The sequence below is a fragment of the Microcaecilia unicolor genome, chromosome 5, assembly GCF_901765095.1.
Source record: "Microcaecilia unicolor chromosome 5, aMicUni1.1, whole genome shotgun sequence".
NCBI lineage: Eukaryota > Metazoa > Chordata > Amphibia > Gymnophiona > Siphonopidae > Microcaecilia > Microcaecilia unicolor.
The window spans coordinates 234,725,074-234,749,728 of NC_044035.1; the positions used below are offsets into that span (position 1 = coordinate 234,725,074).

Below are 24,655 nucleotides of genomic sequence, written 5' to 3' on the forward strand. Positions count from 1 at the left end.
TCCTGTAGCAAAATAGTGACTACAATCTCCTGTAAAAAAAACCTTGGACTTGTTATAAGATGCTGTGTTCCATAAACATTCAGATAGTGTGTTCCATTCTATGTAAACAATGCAGTAAGACAGAAATTAGCTGAAGTTGCAAGGCTGTATGATTTGGGAGGGAATTGATGCCCAATCCACTGTATATAAGGCACTGTTGTACTGTATTTAGTCAGAGGCTGAGATGATCAACAGTGCGTAAATCTTTACAGCGTTGGTCTCTCTCCCCCTCTCATAATAAATTGCTATTTGTTATTGCCTGATTGCTTTGTTATTATTTAAAATTGGTAAGGAATAAAGACTTTTCCCTTCGAAGAAACATAGTCTCTGTCTTCTCTGTTACCCCATATCTTGGGGGTGGCTGGTCCATTATATTTTGGGGTGGGTGTAAGGCAGAAACCCTATTACCCCACTTATCCAAATGATATATTTCTTATGGTAAGTTGAAGAAAGAATTTCCACATATTATAGCCTCCTCTGAGACTAGGTGGTTACCAGAGGGGATCATATAACCACTATAAACAAATCTAAATCTCAGAAAAGAGCTTAGAAGGTTTAATCAAAGGCGTCTGACGTCAACACAGATAAAGCGCGGCCATGTTTTGAGCAGTGCTGAGTAGGAGTGAAGAGATCACGGAGCACCCTGTAAGATTTATGAAGTTGAGTAATTTCTGAAGTTATGTTCTAAAAAATTAGCTGATGTTGTTTGTGCTTTCTCAACAGATCTTGAAAGTCAGACACCAAGGACCCTGATGAAGGATTCGAAACTTAGGCCAAAGTCGGGCCGTGGAGGGTGTCTAATAGACTGTTGAGCAAAAAAGGTAAGTGCATGATCCGTTGATTAAATATATAGACAGTTCATTTGTTGAAGTATTTTGAGCAGTAGCCATACCTTTAGAATAAAGAAAGGAGGTTTTTACCCATGATGATTTAAGAGACCTCCCTAATATTGGTTTACCAATGACGGAGTGTTCTCTTATCATGTGAGGCTTTTTCTCCTCCGTTTAACAATTATTTAGCTACATCAGGAATGTTTATGGATATTTTATAAAGCTATATCCACTATAAACAAACCATATGATTTCTCAGAGCTGATCTGGTGTGCGACTGAACAATGGTTGGTATTATCAATTGTACACTATTTCAGAAAGCCAACATGGAACACTGGTCTTTTAATGGTGAATCCTCAGTTCAAGGTGTGATTTTGTCTTGGGTGTGCAAAGCAAAAAAACAAAACACCCCATGAAGCCAAGCTGCTATCCTGCCCAAATGTGTGAGAATATCAACTGCATATTTCTAGGATACACAGCATAAAATCTGTTATACAGTTCTGGGATCTTGCCAGGTGCTTGTGACTTGGATTGGCCACTGTTGGAAACACGATACTGGGCTTGAAGGACCTTTGGTCAGTCCTAGTATGGCAACGCTTATGTTCTCTTACACCACAAGAGCATCCACACTGCCTGTGAAGTGCAGCTCTCAGACTGAGCTGCTATCATACAACTGATGGCAAACTTTCAGCACTTGTTTTCATACACTCAAACTACGATGAACCAACACAAAACAATTTGCTTCCCTTTTTAGGTCTAGTGCTTTTATTAACATAGCAATAAAAGTTTGGTGGGTTAAATCTCTTTCACAAAATAGTCCAAATATCTGTACAATAATTACAGAGAGGACAGAGGGTTTCAAGGGGCTGAGCACCAGGGAAGCCTGGTTCAGTCCCACTGCCACTCCTTGTGAGCTTGGACAAGTCACTTGACTCTCCATCACCTCAGGCACAAAATTAAGACTAAGCCCTTTGAATTTAGGAAAATGCCTATTGTACTTGAATTGAGCTACTCCTGAAAAGGAATAAGCTAAATCCAAAATTTCTTTCTCCCTTCCCCCCAGTCTAAATGCATGATGTAATATTAAGTTATATTACTTAACCAGTATATAAGACTGCACACTTCTATCTTGATGAGGAAACTTAAAAAAATACTCTGTGTTGCACAATTGTTAAGCTATCAATTTACATTGGACTATTTTCAATGTAATTATTGCTTTTTTGTTTGTTATTTTCAATATGATGATCTCATCTGATGGAGCTATGAGAGACTTTAAAAGCTAATACATACTAGAATAAATACAGAACAACATTTTGTTTGTCCAGTTACAGGATGAGACCTTTCAAAATATTCAATTATTCTGTGATATGTGCGTCAGGTACTAATGATGAATCTTAAAAAGTCTCTTTCCTCAGTTAACAATAGCTGATGGGTGCATCAGAGAGAACTTACAGAGAGACGAAGGTGAGAAAGGAGAAAAAGTTTAGAAGTAACCTTGATCAAGCCACACTCTCCTTGTGCTCAAATTAAAATTGGATTTTACTGGGGTTAGGCCATGATTAATACTGTACAGAGGTTTATTAAGTAGCATTAGCATATGCAGCTATCTGTGAATCATCAGAATGGAAGTGGTACCTGCTAAGGCCCAGTAGGAGGCATCAACGTATTCATTCAGTAACACAAAAGCTACCAACGACATTCCTCCATTCATTACGCCCACCATGAAGCGCGAAATTGCGAACAACAGGTAAGATGGAGTGAGCGCATTTGCTAGCGAGAACAGGATGTCCAGGACAAGACCTGGAAAGGGAAGCACAAGACATGATTTCAAACACCACCTTTAAAAGTGAGACCAAAAAAAATCCAAAACAAAACAGTATTCCAATTTCAGGGTGATATCTAACCCAAACACAAGAGAAAAAAAAAAAGGTCTTTTCTTGAACATCATCATCAGAACAATAAAGAAAAGTACAGTACACTGTTATAAAGCGACAAGAAGAAAATACATCTGTTCAGACAATAAGTATATTTTGCAAAAGGGAGTCTTTAAAATTACAGATTAAGGCTGGATTTTTTTAAATTATATTTTGTGTGTTATGTATACATATACATAACATAAAATATGAAAACACAAATGCTGTGCCCTACTTTGTAAATTCTTCTGAAAGGTGGAATGTAAATTCTTAAATTAAAATAAGATTTTGTGACTCATTCTTCCAGTTTTTCTCCTAACAGCAGCTACTTTATTGAAATTTTAGTTAGGTTGATCCAACTTTTTGCAATTCAGGATCAAATATTTTGCCAGAACATTTTCTCCTTCACAATCATATCTCATGTTTCAAAAGAAGATATAAACTTTCTTATTTAAGAAATATGTATTATAATTAGATTCCTGCTCGTCTCCAAAGCAACCACTGTAATTCTCAGAGGAATGTTCTGATCTCTATATCCTTATGTTTATAAACTGCTTAGAACTGAAAAGGTGTTAGCGGGATATAAGCCCAAATGTAATGTAGTTTTCAGGTTATATGTGCACATAATATAGACACACCAGAAAAACATCAACTGTTACACAATGGGGCTCATTTTCAAAGCACTTAGACTTACAAAGTTCCACAGGTTACTATAGAGCTCATTCTCGAAAGACAAAAACGTCTAAAAAGTGGCATTAAGCAGCATTTGGACATTTTTCTCACAAAAACATGCAAATTAATATGTTCAAAACCAATTTTTAGTCGTTTTTCTATGAAGTCCATCAGAAGTGTGTTCAAAACAATTTCTTAATATCTTGCATCCAAATTGCTTAACTAAGTTGGACCAAGTTTGATTAGTATATATTTGTGGTCAATGACAATATTGTTATTTTGCTTATGTTTTTGATTTTCCAATTTCTGTATTCTCTCTCATTAGAGCTGTATAATATACTAGTAAAAAAGGCCCGTTTCTGACACAAATGAAACGGGCGCTAGCAAGGTTTTCCTCGGAGTGTGTATGTTTGAGAGAGTATGTGTGAGAGTGACTGTGAGAGAGAGAGAGAGAGAGAGAGAGAGAGAGAGAGAGAGAGTGAATGTGTGAGTGTGTGTGTGCGACAGCGAGAGAGTGAGACTGGGTGCGAGTGTGTCTGTGAGAAAAAGAGTGTGTGTGTGAGCATGAGAGTGTGTGCCAGGGTCCCCCCTCCCTCCCTCCGAGTTCCAGGGTCGTCCCCTCCCTGCCTCTGAGTTCCAGGGTCCCCTCCCTCCCCTGCATTATGCTTTCTCCCCTGCATTCATCCATATGCAGGCAACGTCCTCTGTGCCCTGCCCCCTCCATCCATCCATGTGCAGCATCTCTCCCCTGCCCCTCCACCTCCCTCCAAGTTCCAGGCCCCCCTCCCTCCCTCCCCCCCCCCCCCAAAGTTCCAGTGTCCCCCTCTCTCTTTCCCATTTCCAGGGTCCCCCTTCCCTCTGTCCCTCCGTTCCTCCCTCCCAGTTCCAGGGTCCCATGGAACTGGGAGGGAGGGGGGGACGGAGAACGTTGGAGGAGTGACGTCAGCAGGTGGTTACAATCCCAGTGACACACATTGGAACGTTGGAGGAGAACGCTGGAGAAGAACGTTGGAGGAGTGATGTCAGCAGGTGGTTACGATCCCAGCGAGACAAACTGGAATGTTGGAGGAGCAAATTATTATATTAGATAAATAATTAAATATAAACATGCTGGCCCCTCCCACATCCCAATGGCTTGATTTTCTACATTTTTCTATATAAATAAAAAATATAAAAATGCTGGTCCCTCCCACACCCCAATGGCTTGATTTTCTATATTTTTCACTTGGACTTTTATTTTTTTCTAGAACGGATCAAAAAAACCAAAACAAAAAAATAAAAACACATCCAAAGCACAAAACCTTGTTAGAAACAGTATTTTCGAAAACAAAAAAACAAGACTTTTTTTTTGAAAATTACCTTTTCTATTCGTTTTTTAAAATATTTTTTGTAAAAAGTCCAAAGTCGGACTTTGACGTCATATCGAAAATGCTCCTCCACGTAACTTTGTAAGTCTAAGTGTTTCAAAAATACGCCTCCATATAGGGGTAATTCTATAAAGGTTTTTCTGCACATATATGCAAGTATAGATACATAACATGCTGCTTATAAAATCTTTCCCCCCCCCCCCAACCATGAAAAATATGTGCAGTGAGAAGAACGCATGTATTTTCACATGACCAAAGTATAGGCACATTTGGGATAGATTTTGGGTAGAACACAGGTAGAGTCACAGTTTACTCATGTACTTTATAAAATAGGTAAGAACATTTACATCTTTTGGTTTAGCTGCATTTTCAGCAGCTTTTGTGGGGCAATTTTATATAAAAAAAAAAAAAAAAAAAGATACATAAGCATCCACTTGTCCTCCCCACCGATGTGACCTGTTATAAAATTGCCATCCACATACACAGGTGTTTCCATGGATATAGATGTATGCAAGTACTGTATAAAACATGTGATTTAATATATAGATAGATAGATAGATAGATAGATAGATAGATAGATAGATAGATAGATAGATAGAGAGAGCTCACACACTTGCAACTGCTTCAGAGTACATATAAATGTACGCATTACTGAGAACAGCTTTGGAAGCCTATTTAACCCCTTTTTTTTAGATAATCGATGTCCTTTTTATGTTTCAACACTTTTATTGAAAATTCAACATATCGAACATAACCATCCAGTTAAATAGATAACAATACAAATTTGCCGACTGAACGCAATAGAAAAATAGAGAGCATCCAAACCTTCATCAGCAATTTTCCTATTTTTATTTCCCTCCCCTCCCCCCATCTACCCCCTTCCCCCTACTGACAGCTTTCCCAAAACATCTTACCCAAACAAATACATTCACCACTGGCTCAGCCATAAACCTACTATCCCCTCCCCCATCCCACCCCCCATATAGAGAACCCCACCCACCCCTCCTACAAACCCAAACTCCCCAACCTTTCAGAAGCTATCAAGACTCAGCTCTCGACATTTCTGAGCGAGAATAACATACCACATACCTATCTCATATTGTTAAGCAGAAGACCGACTCCCGGGGACTCAAAGTCTGCAGGTAAGTGTTCCAAGTTGCCAAAAAGGATTTACACCTCTTGGGGGACCCTCTTTCATCCCTCGCCTCCCAGGATGCCAATAAATGGATCTGATTCCTCCAATGCCAAAAGCAGACTCAAGAATCTTTTAATTTGCTCTCAAAGAGTTTAATTTTTGGGCATCCCCAAAAATCATGTGCAAAAGTGTGAATGGACTGTGTACATTTGGAACAATTAAATTCTCCCCTTGCCCCCCACATGCGCCAGTTGTGCCCCAGCCATATATGCCCTAAGCACTACCTTATACCCGCATTCCACAGCAAAGGAAACTCTGAACCCCACAAGGCTTTTACTTGCGACGACGACGGTAGGGCCTCTGATTTGTCCAAGTTAAGATGAAATCCCGCGAAATCCCCAAACTCCTTGAAAGAGTCCAGCAGGGCCTGTAAAGAGGTCTTCAGATTTTTTTAAGTGGACCAGCAAATCGTTCGCAAAAGCTGCCACCTTAAAGCAATGAGGGCCAATCTGAACACCCTGAATATCGGGATTCTCCATTATATCTCTTATCAAAGGATCCAATGATAACACAAAGAGAAGCGGGGAGAGGGGGCAACCCTGCCATGTTCCCCAAAGCACTCTGAAAGGCTCAGATTCCCGTCCATTAACCGAGACCTTCACCCAAGGATTGGCGTATAGTGCCTTAATAACTGAGACAAATCGGCCTGAAAACCAATAAGCCTTCAGAGAGGCAAAAAGAAACTCCCAGTGTATCCGGACAAAGGCTTTCTCAGCGTCGAACCTGATAAGAATTGACTGGAAGTCCCTCCGGCCCCTACACTCCAAAGTTGACAAAATGGTATGCAAGTTCTTAGCTACCATTCGGCCTCCCACAAAACCCACTTGCGCCTCATGCACCAGATTAGGTAAAACCTTAGCCAGGCGGCTCGCCATTATTTTAGCAAACAGCTTAGCCTCATAGTTCAAAAGTGATATAGGCCGAAAAGATTCCGGCCTTGTGAGCATAGGCGCCCGTATAAGAGGCTTGGGGAGGCTAAGCCTCCCCTGCTGCAGCAGGATGGATCAGCTGTGGAATCCCGCTGCTCTGGGGGGTTTAAATTGTTGATTTACCTCAATCCTCACAGCAGGAGCCTTGTGAAACCAGTTGTAGAAATTGGTTTATGGTTTAATTTGTTTATCTTACTGCTGGGAGAGCAGGGGGGGTTGGCTGGAGGTGTCCTGGGTTGCCAGGGAGATATTTAACGAGGATGACTTCCTGACCTGCACATGAGCAGTTCATACCAAAGAGACTTGCACTGACACCTAAGGACAGATAGCAGCAGAATCGGATACTGGGCCAGCATGATCAGAATAAGTCACCAGACAACAAAGGTAGAAAAGATCATTTTATTTTCATTATAGTGTTTGGAATAAGTCCACTTTGAGAATCAGGTGCTCAACATTAAAAGTTTACATTTACTTACTTATTTATGGCATTTTATCCCACATTAAACATGAATTAGGGTGTTTTGTGGCTCTACATGAGAATTGTGATGATATGATCCCTTGTTTCATATTGTTGACAGTCTGTATTTTCCGTATGGGTGGTATATTGGTGTATTAGGTTCTGCCCAGTGTAATATTTATGGTACAGTAAGGTTCTGAGTGTGTTTTTGCACAAAGTTGTGCATAGTGTTTTGCAGTTGAGCGATTGTGGTTAGAATATGCTTTGAGCAACCACTTTATTCTTAGACATAAGATACATAATATCTAAATTTAATAAAAGGTATTGTGACTTTTATTTTTATTTATTTTTTCTGTGTGTTATCAGACAATTATGGATTTAAGCTCCACCCCTGGCCCCACCCCTAACCCGCCCCCTTTAGCTTCCCCAAACAGTTGGGCCTATGCTTGTGAGGTCTCTACCTGGCTTAGGTAATACTATAAGCTAAGCCATTTCTAGAGAGGGAGGCAACGATTCCTCGTCCACACATTTACTGAAAAGATTGGTAAGGGGGGGATGATCTCCAAGCCCATCAATTTGTAGAATTCTGCCCTAAAACAGTCAATTCCAGGTGCTTTCAGTAATGGACTGATTTATCATCACTGCCACCTCATCCTCTGAGATTGGAGCATTCAAACCCTCCCTCTCCTTCTGACTAAGTGAAGGCAAACCGATGTTATTCAAGTACAAGTCTCCTGTAATGCCCTTGTCTGCGGGTTCCCTATAAAGCTTACCATAGTAATTATAAAAGGCCTCACAAATACCCTCATCTGTATGAACAACTTGCCCTTTACTATTCCGAATTGAGATAATGTTCTGTACCCCCCCTCGCGCGCCTACCAGCCGCACCAGCAACCTTCCTGCTTTATTGCCATATCTATAAAGCTGATACCGATAATATGTTTGTGATTTAACCGCTCACTGATGCAGAAGCGAATTCAGTGGTTTGTATTTCTGCAGTATTTGCCAATCCGTCCCTACATGAAATTGCCCATACCGCTGCCAGGCCTCCCGTAAAAGCGCCCCCAGCCGTAGTATTCTCATATAATGGGAGTAGCTTATAATTTCCCCCCCTAAGTAATGCCTTGGCAGCTTCCCAATATAGCACCGGGTCCTCTACATGTTCAACATTTGTTAACTTACAGCTTTCCCATTTGTTCAATAGCCGCTCTTTAAGTGCTGGATCATTATATAACTCTAATGGGAATCTCCATCTACTAGTGTGTGCCTTAGAAGGCCCCAGAGTCCAATCCATCCAGACCCATGCGTGATCTGAGATGGCATAAGGTCCTATTTCTGTTTTTCTCACCCTACCAAACTCCTCTCTGGATACCAGCAGATAATCTATGCGTGCCTGTGCTGCATGTGCCCTAGACAGATGAGTATAATCTTTATCAAAGGGATGTAACTCCCGCCATACGTCCACTAGATCCAAAAGGTGACTCAAAGCAAGCCCATATTCGTATAGTATAAAGACTTCTGCACTGGTACTGAGCGATCTACTGCAGGGTCCCACAAGGCATTAAAATCTCCACCCACCACCAAGGGGGAATGTTCTTTTGAGATTAACAAGTTAATTAGGGTCTGGTAAAATTTGTCATATTGATTGGGGGCATACAGATTACAAATATATACTGTAAGGTGATTAATAACAGCTTGAACTAATATATAATGACCCTCTGGGTCTGCTTTATTATCTGGGCTTGGTCCACCAAACCCTTTTTAAACAAAATTGCCACCCCTCCCTTACTCCCCTGGGATGCCGCTGCCAAGCATTCTCCTACCCACCAAGTTTTCAACTTCGCATGTTCTAATGCATTAAGATGTGTCTCCTGTAATAGTCCTATGTCAATTTTGTGTCTATGTAATTGTTGCAGGATTTTGGATCTTTTAATGGGTGAATTTATCCCACCCACATTCCATGTCACCATTTGCACCATGCCTAACCCACAGACATTGTTAGTGACTTGACGTGGATTACACAATAGGGGAGGATGTCCCAGCCTCCATCCTCCACCCACCCACACATCTCCCTCGTGTCTCTGCTTACATCACTCAATAGCTTCTGAACTCCCACCTCCCTCTCCCTAACCCCACCCCACCCCAACCCTCTTCCCCCTCCCCAGAACTCCCTGCCCCCTTCTTACAGTTCCTCCCAATGGAGCGGTCACATTTAACGCTCCCCCCCCCCCCCCGGTCTTCCCCTTTCCAACATACACATCCCCGTGCAACGGCTTGACAAAATGCCCACCCCACTCTCCTCCCCCGACAAACCACTTGTCTCCTCTCTCCTCCTCCCCAGTCCATATAGCAAGTCCACATCTATCCCAGCACCCAGCCTATCCCTATGCATAATCCATTCAACTCAAAAAAACAGAATGAAGAATAAACAAAAGGAGACCAGTGCTAGCAATCCCATTGCTGCTACGTTACCACAAGCCTCTGTCAACTCTCTTTTCAGGGTGATCACAGGAGATCCAACAAAAATAATAATCCATAAGGGAGAGGATGGGTGGAGAGGAGCTAACAGCTTTACGCCCATCACACTCTCCTGTAAGGCATGAGACCTTTCTCCTTAGTGTAGTCAAAACAACAGCTTCTGTTAACTCAAGTGTCCCCCGCCTGTTCTAGCGAAGTCTCTAAGTGCTGCAGGAAAGCCCGGGCTCCTTCCACTGCGGTGTATGACTGGACTGTTCCATTATGAGTGATCTTGAGGGTCGCCGGATACAATAAAGCAAACTTTATTTTAAGAGCGAATAGTTTAGAGCAAATGGGTGAAAACGCTCTATGTTGAGCCGCCACTCCCGCAGAATAATCTTGAAAGCACATAATCTTCTGGTTATCATACTGCGGCGTTTTCCCTCCTCATAGTGCTTGTACTATGGCTCGTTTGTGAACATCGTTCAAAATCCGCAAAATGATCACTCTCGGTTTAGACTGTGTCGCTTGCCGCTGCCCTAGTCTGTGCGCCCTCTCCACCCTCAACGGGCCACTGCCGGCAACTGCACCTTTTCAGCTAGCCACCATTCCAGAAAGCTCACCAAGTTTTTATCAGGTAAGGACTCCGGAAGGCCCACCAGACGCAGATTATTCCTGCGGGATCTATTTTCAAGATCCTTCCACCTTTTCCTCCAACATAGCTAACTTTTTTTGTAGCGTGCTCTGTGTTTCCTCCACAATCATGACTCTGTCTTCCACCTCGGCTGTTCTCAACTGAAACGCCCTGCATTCCTTGGATAGTTCTTCCAGCTGAGCCTGCATACATCCCAATTTTGAATCGATCGGGGACAAGCGCCTTTCTAATAGATCTTCCAATACCACTGTCATTTAGGAGGTAATCTCTGTTACCCACGCTGAGGAGACTGTTGAGTCCGGCTGGGCTCGAGGGCGCCGCAATTTTATCCTCCGCAGTCTTCCCTTGCGTCTTCTCTTTGTGAGCCACTCTCGCTGCCGAGCATCACATCACATGACCAATATCTAACCCTTTTTTAAAATATAAACTAGACTTCCAAAACTGTTCTCAGTAATGCACACATTTATATGTACTCTGAAGCAGTTGCAAGTGATCTCTCTCCCCTGCTCTCCAGCGATCTCTTGTCCTCCTGCCCTCCTCTCCAATTCTAGCCATCTCTTCTCTCCCTCTGCCCTTCCATCCATGTCCAGCGATTCTCCCTGCCCTCCCTCAGCTCCCTCCCCCAGGCAGCCCTGCATTTTGGGGGGGGGGGGGGGCAGCAGCCAGGGGAAGGTCCTGGTTGAGCTGGGGAGGCATAACCTCCCCGAGCCTCTTATACGGGGCGCCTTTACTCTGTCCTCCCGTCCCCTCGATGTCCCGCGATTCTCTCCTCCTGACATCATCTCGCCTCCACTGTTCCCTTCCCCCTCATTGTTCTGCCCTCTGACGTCATTACGTTTTGACGCGAGGGCGGGGCAATGAGTGGGAATGGATGTTACGAACCCAGGCATCCAGATGTACAACGTTGGAGGTGCAAATTATTATATAGGATCTCTCTCTCTCTCTTATATATATATATATATATATATAGGTTAGAGACAGTGAAAACGTCCAAGTTTTAGTCTTGGATGTCTTTGCTTTTTTTTCCATTATCGCTTAAAGACGTCCAAGTCTTGCCTTCGCCACGCCTCCGATACGCCCCCCTCAGATTTGGACGTCCTTGCGACGGACTTCCGCTAGATGTGTCCAAAATCGTGTTTTCCATTATACCGATTTGGGCGTCTCTGAGAGATGGACATCCAAGTGGCAATTTATGTCGAAAGGTGGATGTCCATCTCTTTCAAAAATGAGCCTGATAACATAGTAAATGAATGATGGCAGATAAAAGACCTGACCGATCTATTCAATCTGCCCAACAGTCATATTCATTATCAAGTCATGATTAAACCCACAGTGAATGTGATATAAAATACTTCATCATTGTCTCTTTGGCATTTCAAGGACATAGACTGCAGAAGTCTGCCTGGTCCTGGCCTGTCCAGTATTTTCTCATCTGGGTGATGTCATCTGACGGAGCCCTGTGCAGACACTGCCTAGCATATACAGCTACTAGAAAATTCTAGAAACGTCCCATCCACATACACAGGTGGTTTCCTGAATGTCACATGAGAACAGGTTCCTTAGTAAGATAATATAGCTGAAGGAATACAACTCCTAGGGGAGGTGGAAGGGTATGTGAGACTATTTGGCCTACAGTCCTCAGAGAACACCTGCTACAGGTGAGTAACTTTGGTTTCTCACATCTAGGAATCCCTAGTTACCAGGCTTACCAAAAACAATGGCAGGACAACAGGGACTTGAAGTATCGAGGCCTTGCAGTCAACCAACCTTATATAAGCTAGTTGTGAAGGTGCCAGCCTGGGACATAACAAAACTGGGCCTACGAGGGTGGAGTTGACTCAACCCAGTGCTGCTAAAGCACATTTATTTGTTACTAAAAATAGTGCCTTTTTTAGTGTACTCCTCAGTTATGGAATCAACTCCCGGGGAAAATAAGACAGAAAAAAAAAAAACAACAACAACATTTCAGCAGTTCAAGAAATGCTTGAAAGCTTTTTTTTTTTTTTGGAAGGCAGTTGAATTGTTTTAGGGTACTGAGAATTTGCAGGGGACAGAATACCTCCAGAGGAGGTAACCATATCAGATGAAAAGCTACTTCTGTCTCAGCCATAAGTTAGAAATGATGGAAAATGATAGAGTGAGGAATGTACATTTCCTGAATTTTCCTTGTATATATTTGTTATCTTCTGAGATTTTGCTTAGGAAGTATTTAAAGGAGATTCTAGGTTTAGCTGCAGCTGATACTACACCAGTTTCTAACTGCTATTATTTATCTGATAAACGTAAGACCAAGTTGGATCATCAGGGTGTGGATCAATTAGTTTCTTCAGAAATAGATTTAACTGCCTTTCTTGAAGATAATTAAGATGTTCTTAGCACTAGGATCATACTCTTTTGGTAACTTTTAGCGATGAAAAGGACAAGTCCCTGATTTTGAAACATTATTTTCAGAAAAAAGATTTTTTTTCTTTTTTTTGTGGTGCAAAGATCTGTTTTTCCCCCCCAAACTTTCTAAGGCAATTGAACTTAGAAGTAAAGCTTTTTTAGCTTTTAAATCTAGAATAGTTGGCCCTAGGGGCTTTTTTTCTGAAATATTTTATTTGTAACATTTGTATCCCACATTTTCCCACATACTAGCAGGCTCAATGTGGCTTACAAAATACCGTAATGGTGAACGCCAAGTACGGTAGGTATTAAACAAATACAATTAGAAAAAGGGTCAGGTAAGGTAGGGGTAAATGGGTACAATAAGGGACAAGGAAATAAGAAATAAAATGTCCATTGCAATGTATGTATACTTGTAAATGTTTACTTTCTTTTCAAGGTAAAGATTTTGCGGGATTCGTTAGAATAGGAACAATTTCTTAAAGGTCATAAGAAAAAAGTCTTAGACTGGTGAGGTAAATGTTACATTGTAACACCATGATGTAATATAGTTTTAGGACCTAATTATTTTGCTTAATATTCTTCTTTACTATTGTAATTTCCTCTTCCCTTGATGTAGGGCTAGATGGTTATGATGAAAATGATTTCTTCTATATTTCAATTTCACATTCTTGTATTCTTTTTGTATATATCAGTTGTGTACATTTTAGAAATTTTAAATTAAACAAAAGAGAAAAAAAAGTCGCTCACAGTCTAGGTATGTAGTATGCCAGAATGGGTATATGGTTTTGAGAAGAATGTTGGCAGAACAACTGAATGGTTAAGATGGAATGCCGACACTACCTTAGGAAGGAACTTACGGTGTGTATGAAGAACTACTCTGCTGTTATGAAGCTTTGTAGAAGGTGGATTAGCTACTAGGGCTTGAAGCTCACCGACTGTGAGCTGAAGTGACTGCCACCAAAAATACAACTTTCCAGGTGACAGGCGTCAAGCGGCTCACAAGGAACTTTCATCAGCTGACGTTGACATCCCATGACACAGTAGGAGGTTTGACAGGGTGCTCTGTCAACATCAAACCTCTCATGAATCCAACAACTAGAGTCTAGAGAATGTCCAGAGATGGGCCTATTCCCTACACAGATTTACTCTTACACAGTTGATTTTCAAACCAAACTCAGAGATATTGGAGGTATTCAAGCAGTTTTTGTGTACAGCAAGAAAGAGGATCTAGAGCCTTGCCCTCATAACAGAAAGTGAACTTCCACCATTTAAAAGAATAACACCTTTTAGTGGAATCTTTCTTAGAAGCAAACAAGCAAGCAAGATTTTGGAGACATCTTCAGGCAGATTTAAGGGCTGAAATTCTATGCTTTCAACCTCCAGGCCATTAGGGCTGGGGACTAGAGGCTGGGATGCAGAAGGGACTCCTCGTTCTGCATTATGAAGGTCGGAAAACACTCCAATTTCCATGGTTCTTCAAGGACAACTCCAGAAGAAGTGTGAACCAGATTTGCCTCAGCCAGTACGGGCGATTAGGATAACAGTTCCTCAATCTTGCTTTAGTTTCAGCAGAAAGTCTTCTCTATAAGAGGTATCGGAAGATATGCATACAAAAGACCTTCCTCCTAATGGAGAAAGGCCTCTGACACTAGGAGCCAAAATGTTTCTCTTGCTGGACCTGACGCAATGAAACATCTTTGTTCTCAACTGGATTTTTAAACAGAGAGAAAAAGCGTTATCCTGGTGGTTAGGGCCTACGCGTCTGATGCACCAATTCTGCAGGTCCATTACTGAGATTATCTGACTGCATTGGGCACATCTTTTGAAATCACTGGGGGGTTTTCTTAGACAATGAGAAAAGAATCGCAGCTACGTCTCAATTTTGAGCGACAAAAAGGGGCAAGGCTCAAACTGAGGCTGATGCTCAGGCCTAAAAGGGAGCCTAAAGAGCTGGGCAAAAACAAACAAAAAAAAAAAACCACACACACATAACTTGAAGGACCAAAAAAAACTTAAGAAAATAAAGGTACTAGAAATATATTTTTGAAAAAATGAAAGATTACAAAGAAAACCCACATGGGAAGGCACAGAAAAGATAGCATTGAAAAACACTGAAGGGAGACCGCAAAGATAAGTCCTCCCAGTTCCAAAGAAACCCAGACTGAAGAACCTGTGCTCATATGTTGGACATGAAGGAACCCGCACATGCGTGATGGGATGTTGCTAGAATTTTCTAGTAGCTATATACACTAGACAGAGTCTGCTCTGGGCTCCTCTGGATAATGTCACCCAGATGAGAATATTAATGGCCTGCATGCTATCTGAGAAACCACTTTTCCCTTAGAACACCTAAGCTGTTAACAAAAATAAAATCAACACCAAGACGGAGCTACCTCACGGCCAACCTGAAATTATCATGCATGACTATATCTTAAAGCTCTGAACTGCAGGTCAGTGCAGCACTTGCAAAAGGTAAGAAAGAAGTCATTGAGATTTACGAGGGCTCCTTACTATCTGTCATATATAAGAAAATATTTCCTTCCATTAACTCTCTAAGAAGGGCTGATACAACAAAGCAGGTGAAAAGAAGAGGTCAAAGTGTTAAAAGACCTAAAAGAACTGAGACACTCTTAAAGCAGCAGAACGTCTGATAACATCATCACCAGTTAGTTTCCCAGGATAATCATTCCTTTTTATATAATGTGTAATCAAGACAGAGTGAACATGGAATACAATATGCCTCTCGGAAATTGCCCTGTCTACTTTGAACCATCAGACATGAGACATCACTCTCTGCATTGAGAGATCAAGAGATGGTATGTTCTACAGATTGTAACTGACTGCTAGAGTACTAATGCCTCTCATAACAATAACCACCAATTATTTTCTGTAACTGATGTGCATTTTGGAGGTTCTCTGGTAGGCAACTGAGTAACTTGGACTAGTAATTCTATACAAGGGCAGCGAGACTCAAGCCAACCTAATGCGGAATCCTTGTTTGCTTTACCTGTTCAGACAATGTTTCAGCCCAAAGCAGCCTTACTCCTATGAGTGCATCTGCATTGTGCAAACTAGCAGAACAATCAAAAATATCAGAAACAAGGAACAACTTTCTACAACAGGAACTACCATGTAAATAAACCTATTCTGCTGCTGTTTGCTTATGTTTGTTACAAAAAGTAAGTAATCCCTTTACTACTGTTAGCAATGGAAGAAAACCCTGGGCAATGTACACCAGTTCACCATCTGCTTATGTTACACAATACAGAAGAACTTTCACCAGTCTCAACACAAGCACCAAGCATCTTGAATTCTAAGCACAAAATATTTTCTTGAATGACAAAATTTCTATTCTCTTTTCCTTTCTGCAGTTCACCAGTTTGCAAGCCTCTAAGTTTTTTACCTGATAGATAGACTTTCTTCCTTCCGTAACGATCAGACAGCTGGCCAAACAACATCACACCTACTAGCACACCAGTGAAGTAGAATGAGCTGGCAGCATTGATTTCATATGTTGTGTCACCAATTAAATACCACTGAGGAAGAAAAAAGCAAAAATTTTAAAGAATCTGAGGGGATACCAAGGAAGGATCCATGGTTGAATTACTTTTTGAACTGAACAACATATACAGTAATTGATGTTAAACACTTCAAAAACACTGCAGAACTGACCACAGTTCATGAATCAAGACAGTAACCTTTTTGATATCAGCCTAGAACAGTGGTTCTCAACCCAGTTCTTAGGACACAGCCAACCATAGGTTTTCAGAATATTCACAATAAATATGCATGAGAGAGATTTGTACACAATGGAGGTAGAACATGCAAATTTATCTCATACACATTCATTGTAAGCATCCTGAAAACATGAAGACTGGGTTGAGAAACTCCAGCCTACAAGTTGATCTCACTAAATTAAGGATTCTCAGAACAGTCACAGATAAGAGCGGTAACATACCACACCGCATTACTCAAATTATTGGACTCCGGGATGATTTACATTGAAAATAATGGATTGTAATATAAAACAAACAATGTGATGCTGATCACAAGCACTATTTTGTGTGTCTAACGCTATGAAAGTTGCTTAGATATGTCCCATTAATTTTGAAAATGACATCTCATGAATTGCTAACAAGAGTTACACAGCTAATGTTAACGACTGTTTTAATTAAATATAGTTCATGACATGCTGGATGTAGTTCAACAATGGGTGTCAATAAGAAAGAATGTGTGTTGTGCACAAGGAAGCTGCATTAGTGAAGGCACGTATTTTGGGCTTGCGCAGATCCATTTTTCAGCGCACCTGTGAAAAAGGTCTTTTTAATACAATTTTGCTGAAAATGGACGTGCGGCAAAATAAAAATTGGTGCACGTCCATTTTGGGTCCAAGACATTACTGCGAGCCATTGACTTAGCAGTAAGGTCTCACGTGGTAACTGTGCAATAATCGTCTACATGCATAAAATGACGATTACCGCCCGGTTTCTGCCGTGCGCAGGAAAATAAAATTTATTTTCCTGCGCACGTAGTGGACGTCCATAAAAAATGAAATTACTGCCCGGGCCTTGCAGTAGTCGGGCGGTAACTCCAAATTGACATGAGATGGGTGCGCGTAGGCGCCTATGAAGCTTAGTAAAAGGGCCCCTGTATGCATTGTTCATATGCTAAAGGCACCAAAGGGGAATATTATTTTGTGACAATCTACATGAAAAGTTGTGAATTTTGATTGCAGCTAAAATTATTTTAAAAATTAGGATTGAGGATCTCTACATCTTAGGATCTACCACCCAGGGGTGTGAAGATTTCAGTAGTGTCATTTAGTATATAACTGCTGTTATCCACAAAAGAGTTCTGAGAACCCTTATTTATTAAAATCAGCCTATTATTGCAGGCTTAATGATATCAACAAAGGTGGATGGCTTGATTCATGAGCAATTTGGGTCAGTTATGCAGTGTTATTATTTATGCTGACATATTGGGCTGTTGAATTACAACTGGTAGGGAAAAAAGCCAATTGACTTCAAAAAGGCAACACCATTCAACTTCCATTATGTTGAGAGAGACAGGAATAAAATCTCCCATTTTTGTCAGCACAGCCTTTTATTCCTCATCCTTGTGGGCTACAGATGCGCCTACCTTTCTGAATGACTCACAAAGTGCAGGCAATCGTTTGGCGGCAGCAGATGGCAAGTGTGCTAAACAGTTCTTCACTCAGCTCTTCCAAGTGTGGCAGCAATTGCTAGCTGCAGTTCTGCAACCGGCATTGGTCTCACAGTGCAAGAGAAGCTGAAACAAGGTTCCAAACTGCCCGCAAAACAATGAATGGATAACATGAATGCAAGTGTAAGAACTCCACAGTCTAACAGCCCAGCTAGCAAAGGCATTTGGGTTAAAAGGAGGAGTACCATAGATCTCCCTTCAAGATTATTACTGCAGATGAACACGGTTATCACTCACAGGGATGACTTTAGTTGGCTGTGTATTTGTTTAAAAAGTACTGTAAAATGATTTAGTACAGTTTTATGCATAAATATTATAAATAATCCTCCTTTAGCCACACCTGCAGGCATGGTAAGCATCTGCTTCATTGAAATTATTAGTGGGTATAACCAAATAGTACAGAGGAAAATTGAGCGAAGACGGCAAGAAGAAGTTGTTTCTACTTTTATGAAACAATTCTTAAAAATGTAAGCTAATGTAATATTTTCCCCTCTCTTTGTGCCCCCACAAATGTACAAGTAAGTTCTCCATGTTGAGTATGGCTTGGAAAAAGGCTTCCTCTTTATTATCAATTCATTTGCAAACAATCATGCAACCCCTTCCAGAGGCAAAGGCCATTACCTACAAAATGCACCACAGTCTGCCAGGCAACAGACTTCCTGTTTTCCAGAGGTGGAAAACATTTGACCTAAATGCATTGCACAAAAGAGCACTATGCAGAGGAGTGCATGGAACGTATATGCATCAATGTAAAATTCCACAGGTAGAAACAATATAGTATTGTGAAAGCATGGTAGAGTGTGAGGCCAATGGGTTATGTGAGATGATGATGTGTATGAGTGAGGTGGTAGGAGTCTCCTTGTTTGGGGGGGGAGGGGTTAACCCTCCCTCCCTCTGTCCCTCCCTCCCTTTCTCTCTCTCTTGATTTGATCTTCAGTTTACCCACTGCTGTGTCAGGATGCATCTTCACTGCACTTAACTGATGGGGTCCAGGACCGATCTTTGCAAGTGAGAACTAGGCACCCCTGCTAGCTTTTTGCTACACTGTGCCACCAGCAGGTAGTGGCAGATTCTCACTGGCATATGAATCTCAACTATCTGGCCCATCTTCACCAGCAGGAGCTAAGAATTGACACCTGCATTTGACCTTCCACTACCATGGGTCTAGCTACTTAGAACCTAGCCAGTCATTGATTTGCCCTAACTAAGCCTTCCATTCAATGTTGCATGATAACATTTCTGCACATGTATGGATGGATAGACTGAGCAAAACATGTTCAAAAGCGAAGCTCGGGTAGCTATGAGGACAGTATTAGAGACGTAAGGGAGCGGGGGGGGGGGGGGACAGGCACATTTATCATTAAGGGCAACATCTGGTGGCTGATACAGAGCTCCAGAAGAAGCCCCAGGTAGTTGCAAATAAAGGCTCATGGGATCAGAGCTCCAACACTGGTACTGACTGCATGGGAAGGGGGAGAAGAAACAGGAGAAAGAAGAATCTTCTGGACCAAAAAAAAAAATCACTTTAATATTACTAAGAAAAATACATGGCCTCTCCAAAGTGTAAGCACAGGGTCAAGCATAGGGTTTGTTCATTTGGTTTTAGGGATACATCTGGCAGAGACCTGAAAAATTTACCCTATTACTCTGAAATGTATGAAAACTAGAAATTAAAAAAAAACCTAGATAACCCCCCCAAAAACATTAGTCAACATCAAAATTTTGAACACAGCTGTGTGCCTTCTCGCCTTATATCTTATTGACTAGAAGCATTCAGAAGCCTTCACCCCCCAATATTATAACACACACAAAAGGATAGGCCATTTCAAAGCATAACATCTACAGTTACCAGTGACAACACAGAACTGAAAACGCTCACATGTATTCAATGACACCTACTCAACAAAGTACACAGTGTTCTGTCCCATATTATACTTACACAATGCAGGCTTTTGATTTTTGGTTTTGTTTACTTTCCATTTGAGTCTGGTAAAAATTAAAACCCTAATAGCCCAGTCACAGGGCTGGTGTTAGACATTCAGGAGCCCAGGACAGAAACCGGTGCGAAGGCCCAAAAGCTAGCCTTCAGCCTATGCCTCCTTTATCTTGAGCCAGGTTTGGGGCCCCCTATGGTATGGGGGCCCAAGGTAATTACCCCCTGTTTGCCAACCCCTAACACCAGCCCAGCCATGTTTACATTAAATGTCTACTCTGATTTTATTACCTCTGTGGCAATGGATGTGATGGTGCCATTAAAGTGCACATGCCTGCGTATCTCGCTCGCATTTGCTGTCCGATACCAGTCAAGGAAAGCAGGGTCATCACTTGCTGGCTGACTGGTATTAAATACCAGCCCTCCATGGTCCCAATAGTATGGTGGCACTGCCCCCACCAGCGCAATTAGGATTGCTTCCATGGCAGAATAGAGCTAGGAAAAAACAAGGCAGAGAAGTATTGCCATTACTAATTAGTGCTCAGTGCTGAGAGGTTCTGACAACTCAAAGCCGGTTACAATATGTGAACAACTCTCTTAAAAGTACTCCCCCCACCTCCATTTAAAGCTATAAGTTCTTGTTTTTTGGGGGGGAGGGGGGGTGGGAAGGCGCAGAGAACCTCCTGACAAGCTATAATTATGATAATCCATTTTGCGCTTTATAACGTATACATATATTGCACAGCTCCTACTTACAAAAAGGTAAGACAGACTCTCTCCTAAAAACTTCACTTATTTTACTGAATTGCAAATACAGGTATGTCCAGCAAGAAGCGAGGGGCTCACCTGCAGCAGGAAGGCCAACAAGAAGCACAAGTACACCTGGTAGATGCCCATTTGCCCCACCAACTTTAAGGCCTCATCCACGTCCATTATGCCACTACCGGTCAGTCAATAGCCAAAGCCACCTTAGGAGCACCACCGCGGAGCCGGGCCCACCCCACTATGCGCCTTTCGAGCCCTGTCACCGTCCATAGACGGAAAAGGAACGGGTAAAGAGAAGAGACGAATCGCCTCCTCTCCACTTTCTCATTAACCAGCTCGGCTTCGATCCAAAGGATATCATTACAGCACCGACGAAGTCGGACGAACTAACAGGAGCTCAAGGAACAAGAAGAGGGCGCATGCGCATACGCGCAAAACAGCTGAGCATTGTCGTCACGCGACGCTACTACTACCCCCAGCACTCGCAGTAGCTGTGGCAAGGCAACGTCACATCAGATTACAAAAAAAATTCTCAGGACATTACGATTAGGAAAAGGCAGGCTTTGCTTTACGCGTTGTGATTTTATGACCAATATTTGACTGTTAGTTTGGGCGAGAAAACTGCAGAAATGGCAGTGGACAGCCAAGTCTCCTTCTACAACCAATTTAATGAGTGCTTTCATTTTTTTTTTCAGCTTCAAGAATGTAAGAGAGCAATACTGATTGACTCCGCCTCTTGTTTACAGGGAGCCGTCACCGTTCCAGAGCAGTGGAGCAGCGTTGAAGCCCCTCAGCCCAGCTCTCTAGTCTCCCAAGAACTGGATGCATATTCAGAGCATAGGAGCCAACTTTTCAAAATTATTGGGGTGCTAAGCCCAGTGGAAATAACCCTTCCTTGGACACATACAAGGACTTTTCTCAACATTGAGGGTGCTCAAGCACCCACAGAGTCGGCTCCTAAGATTCAGAGTACCTGCTGCTGCTACTACTACTACTACTACTACTACTTAACATTTCTAGAGCGCTACTAGGGTTACGCAGCGCTGTACAATTTAACAAAGAGAGACAGTCCCTGCTCAAAGAGCTTACAATCTACTATTTAGCATTCTTATAGCGCTACAAAGCGTACGCAGCGCTGCACAAATATAGAAGAAGAAAGACAGTCCCTGCTCGACATGTATTAGACTGTAAGCTCTTTGAGCAGGGACTGTCTCTTCATGTTCAAGTGTACAGCGCTGCCTACGTCTAGTAGCGCTTTAGAAATGATAAGTAGTAGTAGTATTTTGTGCTCGTTTTTCTGCACTGTACAATACGAACACACATGGCCAAATTTCAGGCTGTTAATGCTGGTTTACGAGCAGGTTACTGTGAGTGGCATGCATAAATGTGGTCATTAGTTACCCTACAGCTATGTGCAAAAGAAAAAAAAAGTTTCCCACACAGGTTTAACATGGGAAACTTTGCCAGGTCCAGGGCAGCTAGAAGGGTTGGTTGAGAGGAGTGGGGGCCTAGTGACATCCCTTCTCTCCCTCCAACCGAACTACCTTGCCTCAGACTAATTTCTCCCCCCCCCACCCCCACCTGAGCCAGCTGAGCCTCCCCTTACCCATAAAAAGATTCCCCTGGTGGTCCAATGGGCCCCAAGACCTAGGCTCCCTCCCTCACCCACACACAAATATCTCTAGAGTAGTAATTTTCACCCCATTCCCCTGTCCCATAGCAAAAACCTTTTTAGTCTAGTGCCCCTTCCCCAGTCCCATAAAAAGCCCTCCCTGGCAGTCTAGTGCCCACCCCATCTGATATCAGTGCTGGCATCCATGGCTGAACTGAAGCACTCTGCCAGCTTCCTCACTGCTGAAAGAGCAGGGGCTGGGGGAGGAGGGAAGAGCTGAGAAGAAATGCTTGCTCCCCCTCCAGTCTACCCTTGGGCTCCTCAAAAATTGAACTTTTAGCTATGTCTCTGTTAAGAAAGGCCTGAATCCTTGCAGGGAATTGGGATGGGAAGTATCTGCCCAGACGGTTTTATGTCTGTTTGTTGTGATCACAATGTGAGCCTTGCTGTGGACTTTTAAGTCTGTTCCCTTTCATGCTCGGTATGTTAAGAACCTTTAAAAGAAAAAGAAAAATTTAAACTCAGCAATGCAGTGCTCCAGAAAAGAGCACGGCAACTGACCTTTGTTTAATTGGATTTTAGCTAATGCCTTTCCATTGGTTCCTAAGAGCAATTTATATTCAGGAGCAGTTGGTATTTCTCTAAACTTTGGAAGAGTCACAATTGGAGTTTGTACCTAAGGCAATGGAGGGTCAATAAAATTTGCCTTAAGAAGGATGCAGGTTTTCTTGATACTCATTGTCACATTTGCTGATTTGCTAGCCAAGTGGAGGAGTAGCCTAGTGGTTAGTGCAGTGGACTTTGATCCTGGGGAACTGAGTTTGATTCCCTCTGCAGCTCCTGTCACTTAACCCTCCATTGCCCCTGGTACAAAATAAGTACCTGAATATATGTAAACCGCTTTGAATGTATTTGCAAAAACCTCAGAAAGGTGGTATGTCAAGTCCCATTTCCCTTCCCCTAATGTAAAAGTGTTTGCTAATGCTTAGCAGAAAATAGCAGTCCTGGAAAATGTGCCAGAGTAGCTGAATGTAACGCTGAAGAGGGGCTGGGGAGCCTCTCTCCACTTAGTCATGCTCCTCAGTATGTCAGCCAGGTGGAAGTGGTTCAGACTTAGTCATAGAGGCATATTTTCAAAGCACTTTGGGAGGCTAAGTTCCATAGGTTTCTATGGAACTTTGGGAGGCTAAGTGCTTTGAAAATGAGCCCCATAGTGTACCACTGGTGGTGCACCATTTAAAATTGTTTGAGCCATGATGCAGTGATTTAACATCACGTCCAGTTTAGGATGTTTTTATTGTTTTTTGGGTTTTTTTTTTTGGGGGGGGGGGTTAGGTGCAATGAGTGAGGGGACTATGGGGCCTGAGCCATCGCTGTTGCTGTCTGGATGCAACAGACTGAGAAGGAGGAGCAGCAAAAGGCACACAGGTGGTAGCACTTGCCCATGCCCAGAAAGCCTTCAAGGCTTTTTTGGGCTCTAGGACAACATATTCAATCTGGCACCATCTTGATCATGTCAACCCTCAGGTATCTGTGAAGAAACCATCAACATGTTTGCTGAAAAGAGGGAAGACTAAAACAGAGTGAAATCAAACAAGATGTCTAGTAAAAATCAGGACCAGGTCAAACTCAAGCACTGCCATATCCCATGACTTTAGCTCAGTCCACACAGCAGACTTGGCTTCTGCCTTCTGCAAAACACAAATCAGCTTTTCCTCAGTTCAGTAACCTCAGGAGGAGCTCTGAGTGCCAGGTGCTTACAGTAACTATTTCTAGAGTATCAACAAGATTTTTACCGACGCATTTTATCAGTTGGACCAGCCAAGGTGACGTCTGAGGTTTTACACCATCTGGTAACCATTGCCCCTGGTGAAACATGGCCATGTCGGGCACCGAATGTTGAACTCCTTGGAGCTTTTAGTTTACAAATCAAGATTGTGTTTTTCACAAGGTTTGCCTCCTGGATTTATCTTCCATAAGGAATTGGAAAGACTGCAGATGCAGCACTAGCAAGAGGGATACCCAAAGTTTTATAAGAGGCTGGTGGGGTTCAGAGTAAAATTAAGGAGATCGAGGTTGAGAGAACAGAATTTCTGCTTAGAATGGTGAAGAGAAATTATATGAAGCATGGGAGAAGGTTCACAAGCTATTGGTGTGGCAGCTGGAGAAGAAGAGGGACAGGTTTGTCAAAGAAGTAGTAGACGGTGGAGGGATTATAAG

At 42.3% G+C, this 24,655-nt stretch overlaps 1 protein-coding gene across 1 annotated transcript in view; it reads right to left on the reverse strand.

Annotated features, from left to right (window-relative positions):
* Positions 1-21,670, reverse strand: part of SLC22A15 (solute carrier family 22 member 15) — an 83,934-nt gene extending 62,264 nt beyond the window's left edge. Inside the window, exons 1-4 of the mRNA XM_030203888.1 lie at positions 20,905-21,670; positions 20,350-20,553; positions 16,306-16,438; positions 2,505-2,669 (exon numbers count right to left, since the gene is read on the reverse strand). Coding sequence (XP_030059748.1) covers positions 2,505-2,669; positions 16,306-16,438; positions 20,350-20,553; positions 20,905-20,991 — 589 coding nt within the window. The 5' untranslated portion in view covers positions 20,992-21,670. The remainder of the gene's footprint in view (positions 1-2,504; positions 2,670-16,305; positions 16,439-20,349; positions 20,554-20,904) is intronic.
* Between the last annotated feature and the right edge of the window lie 2,985 nt (positions 21,671-24,655).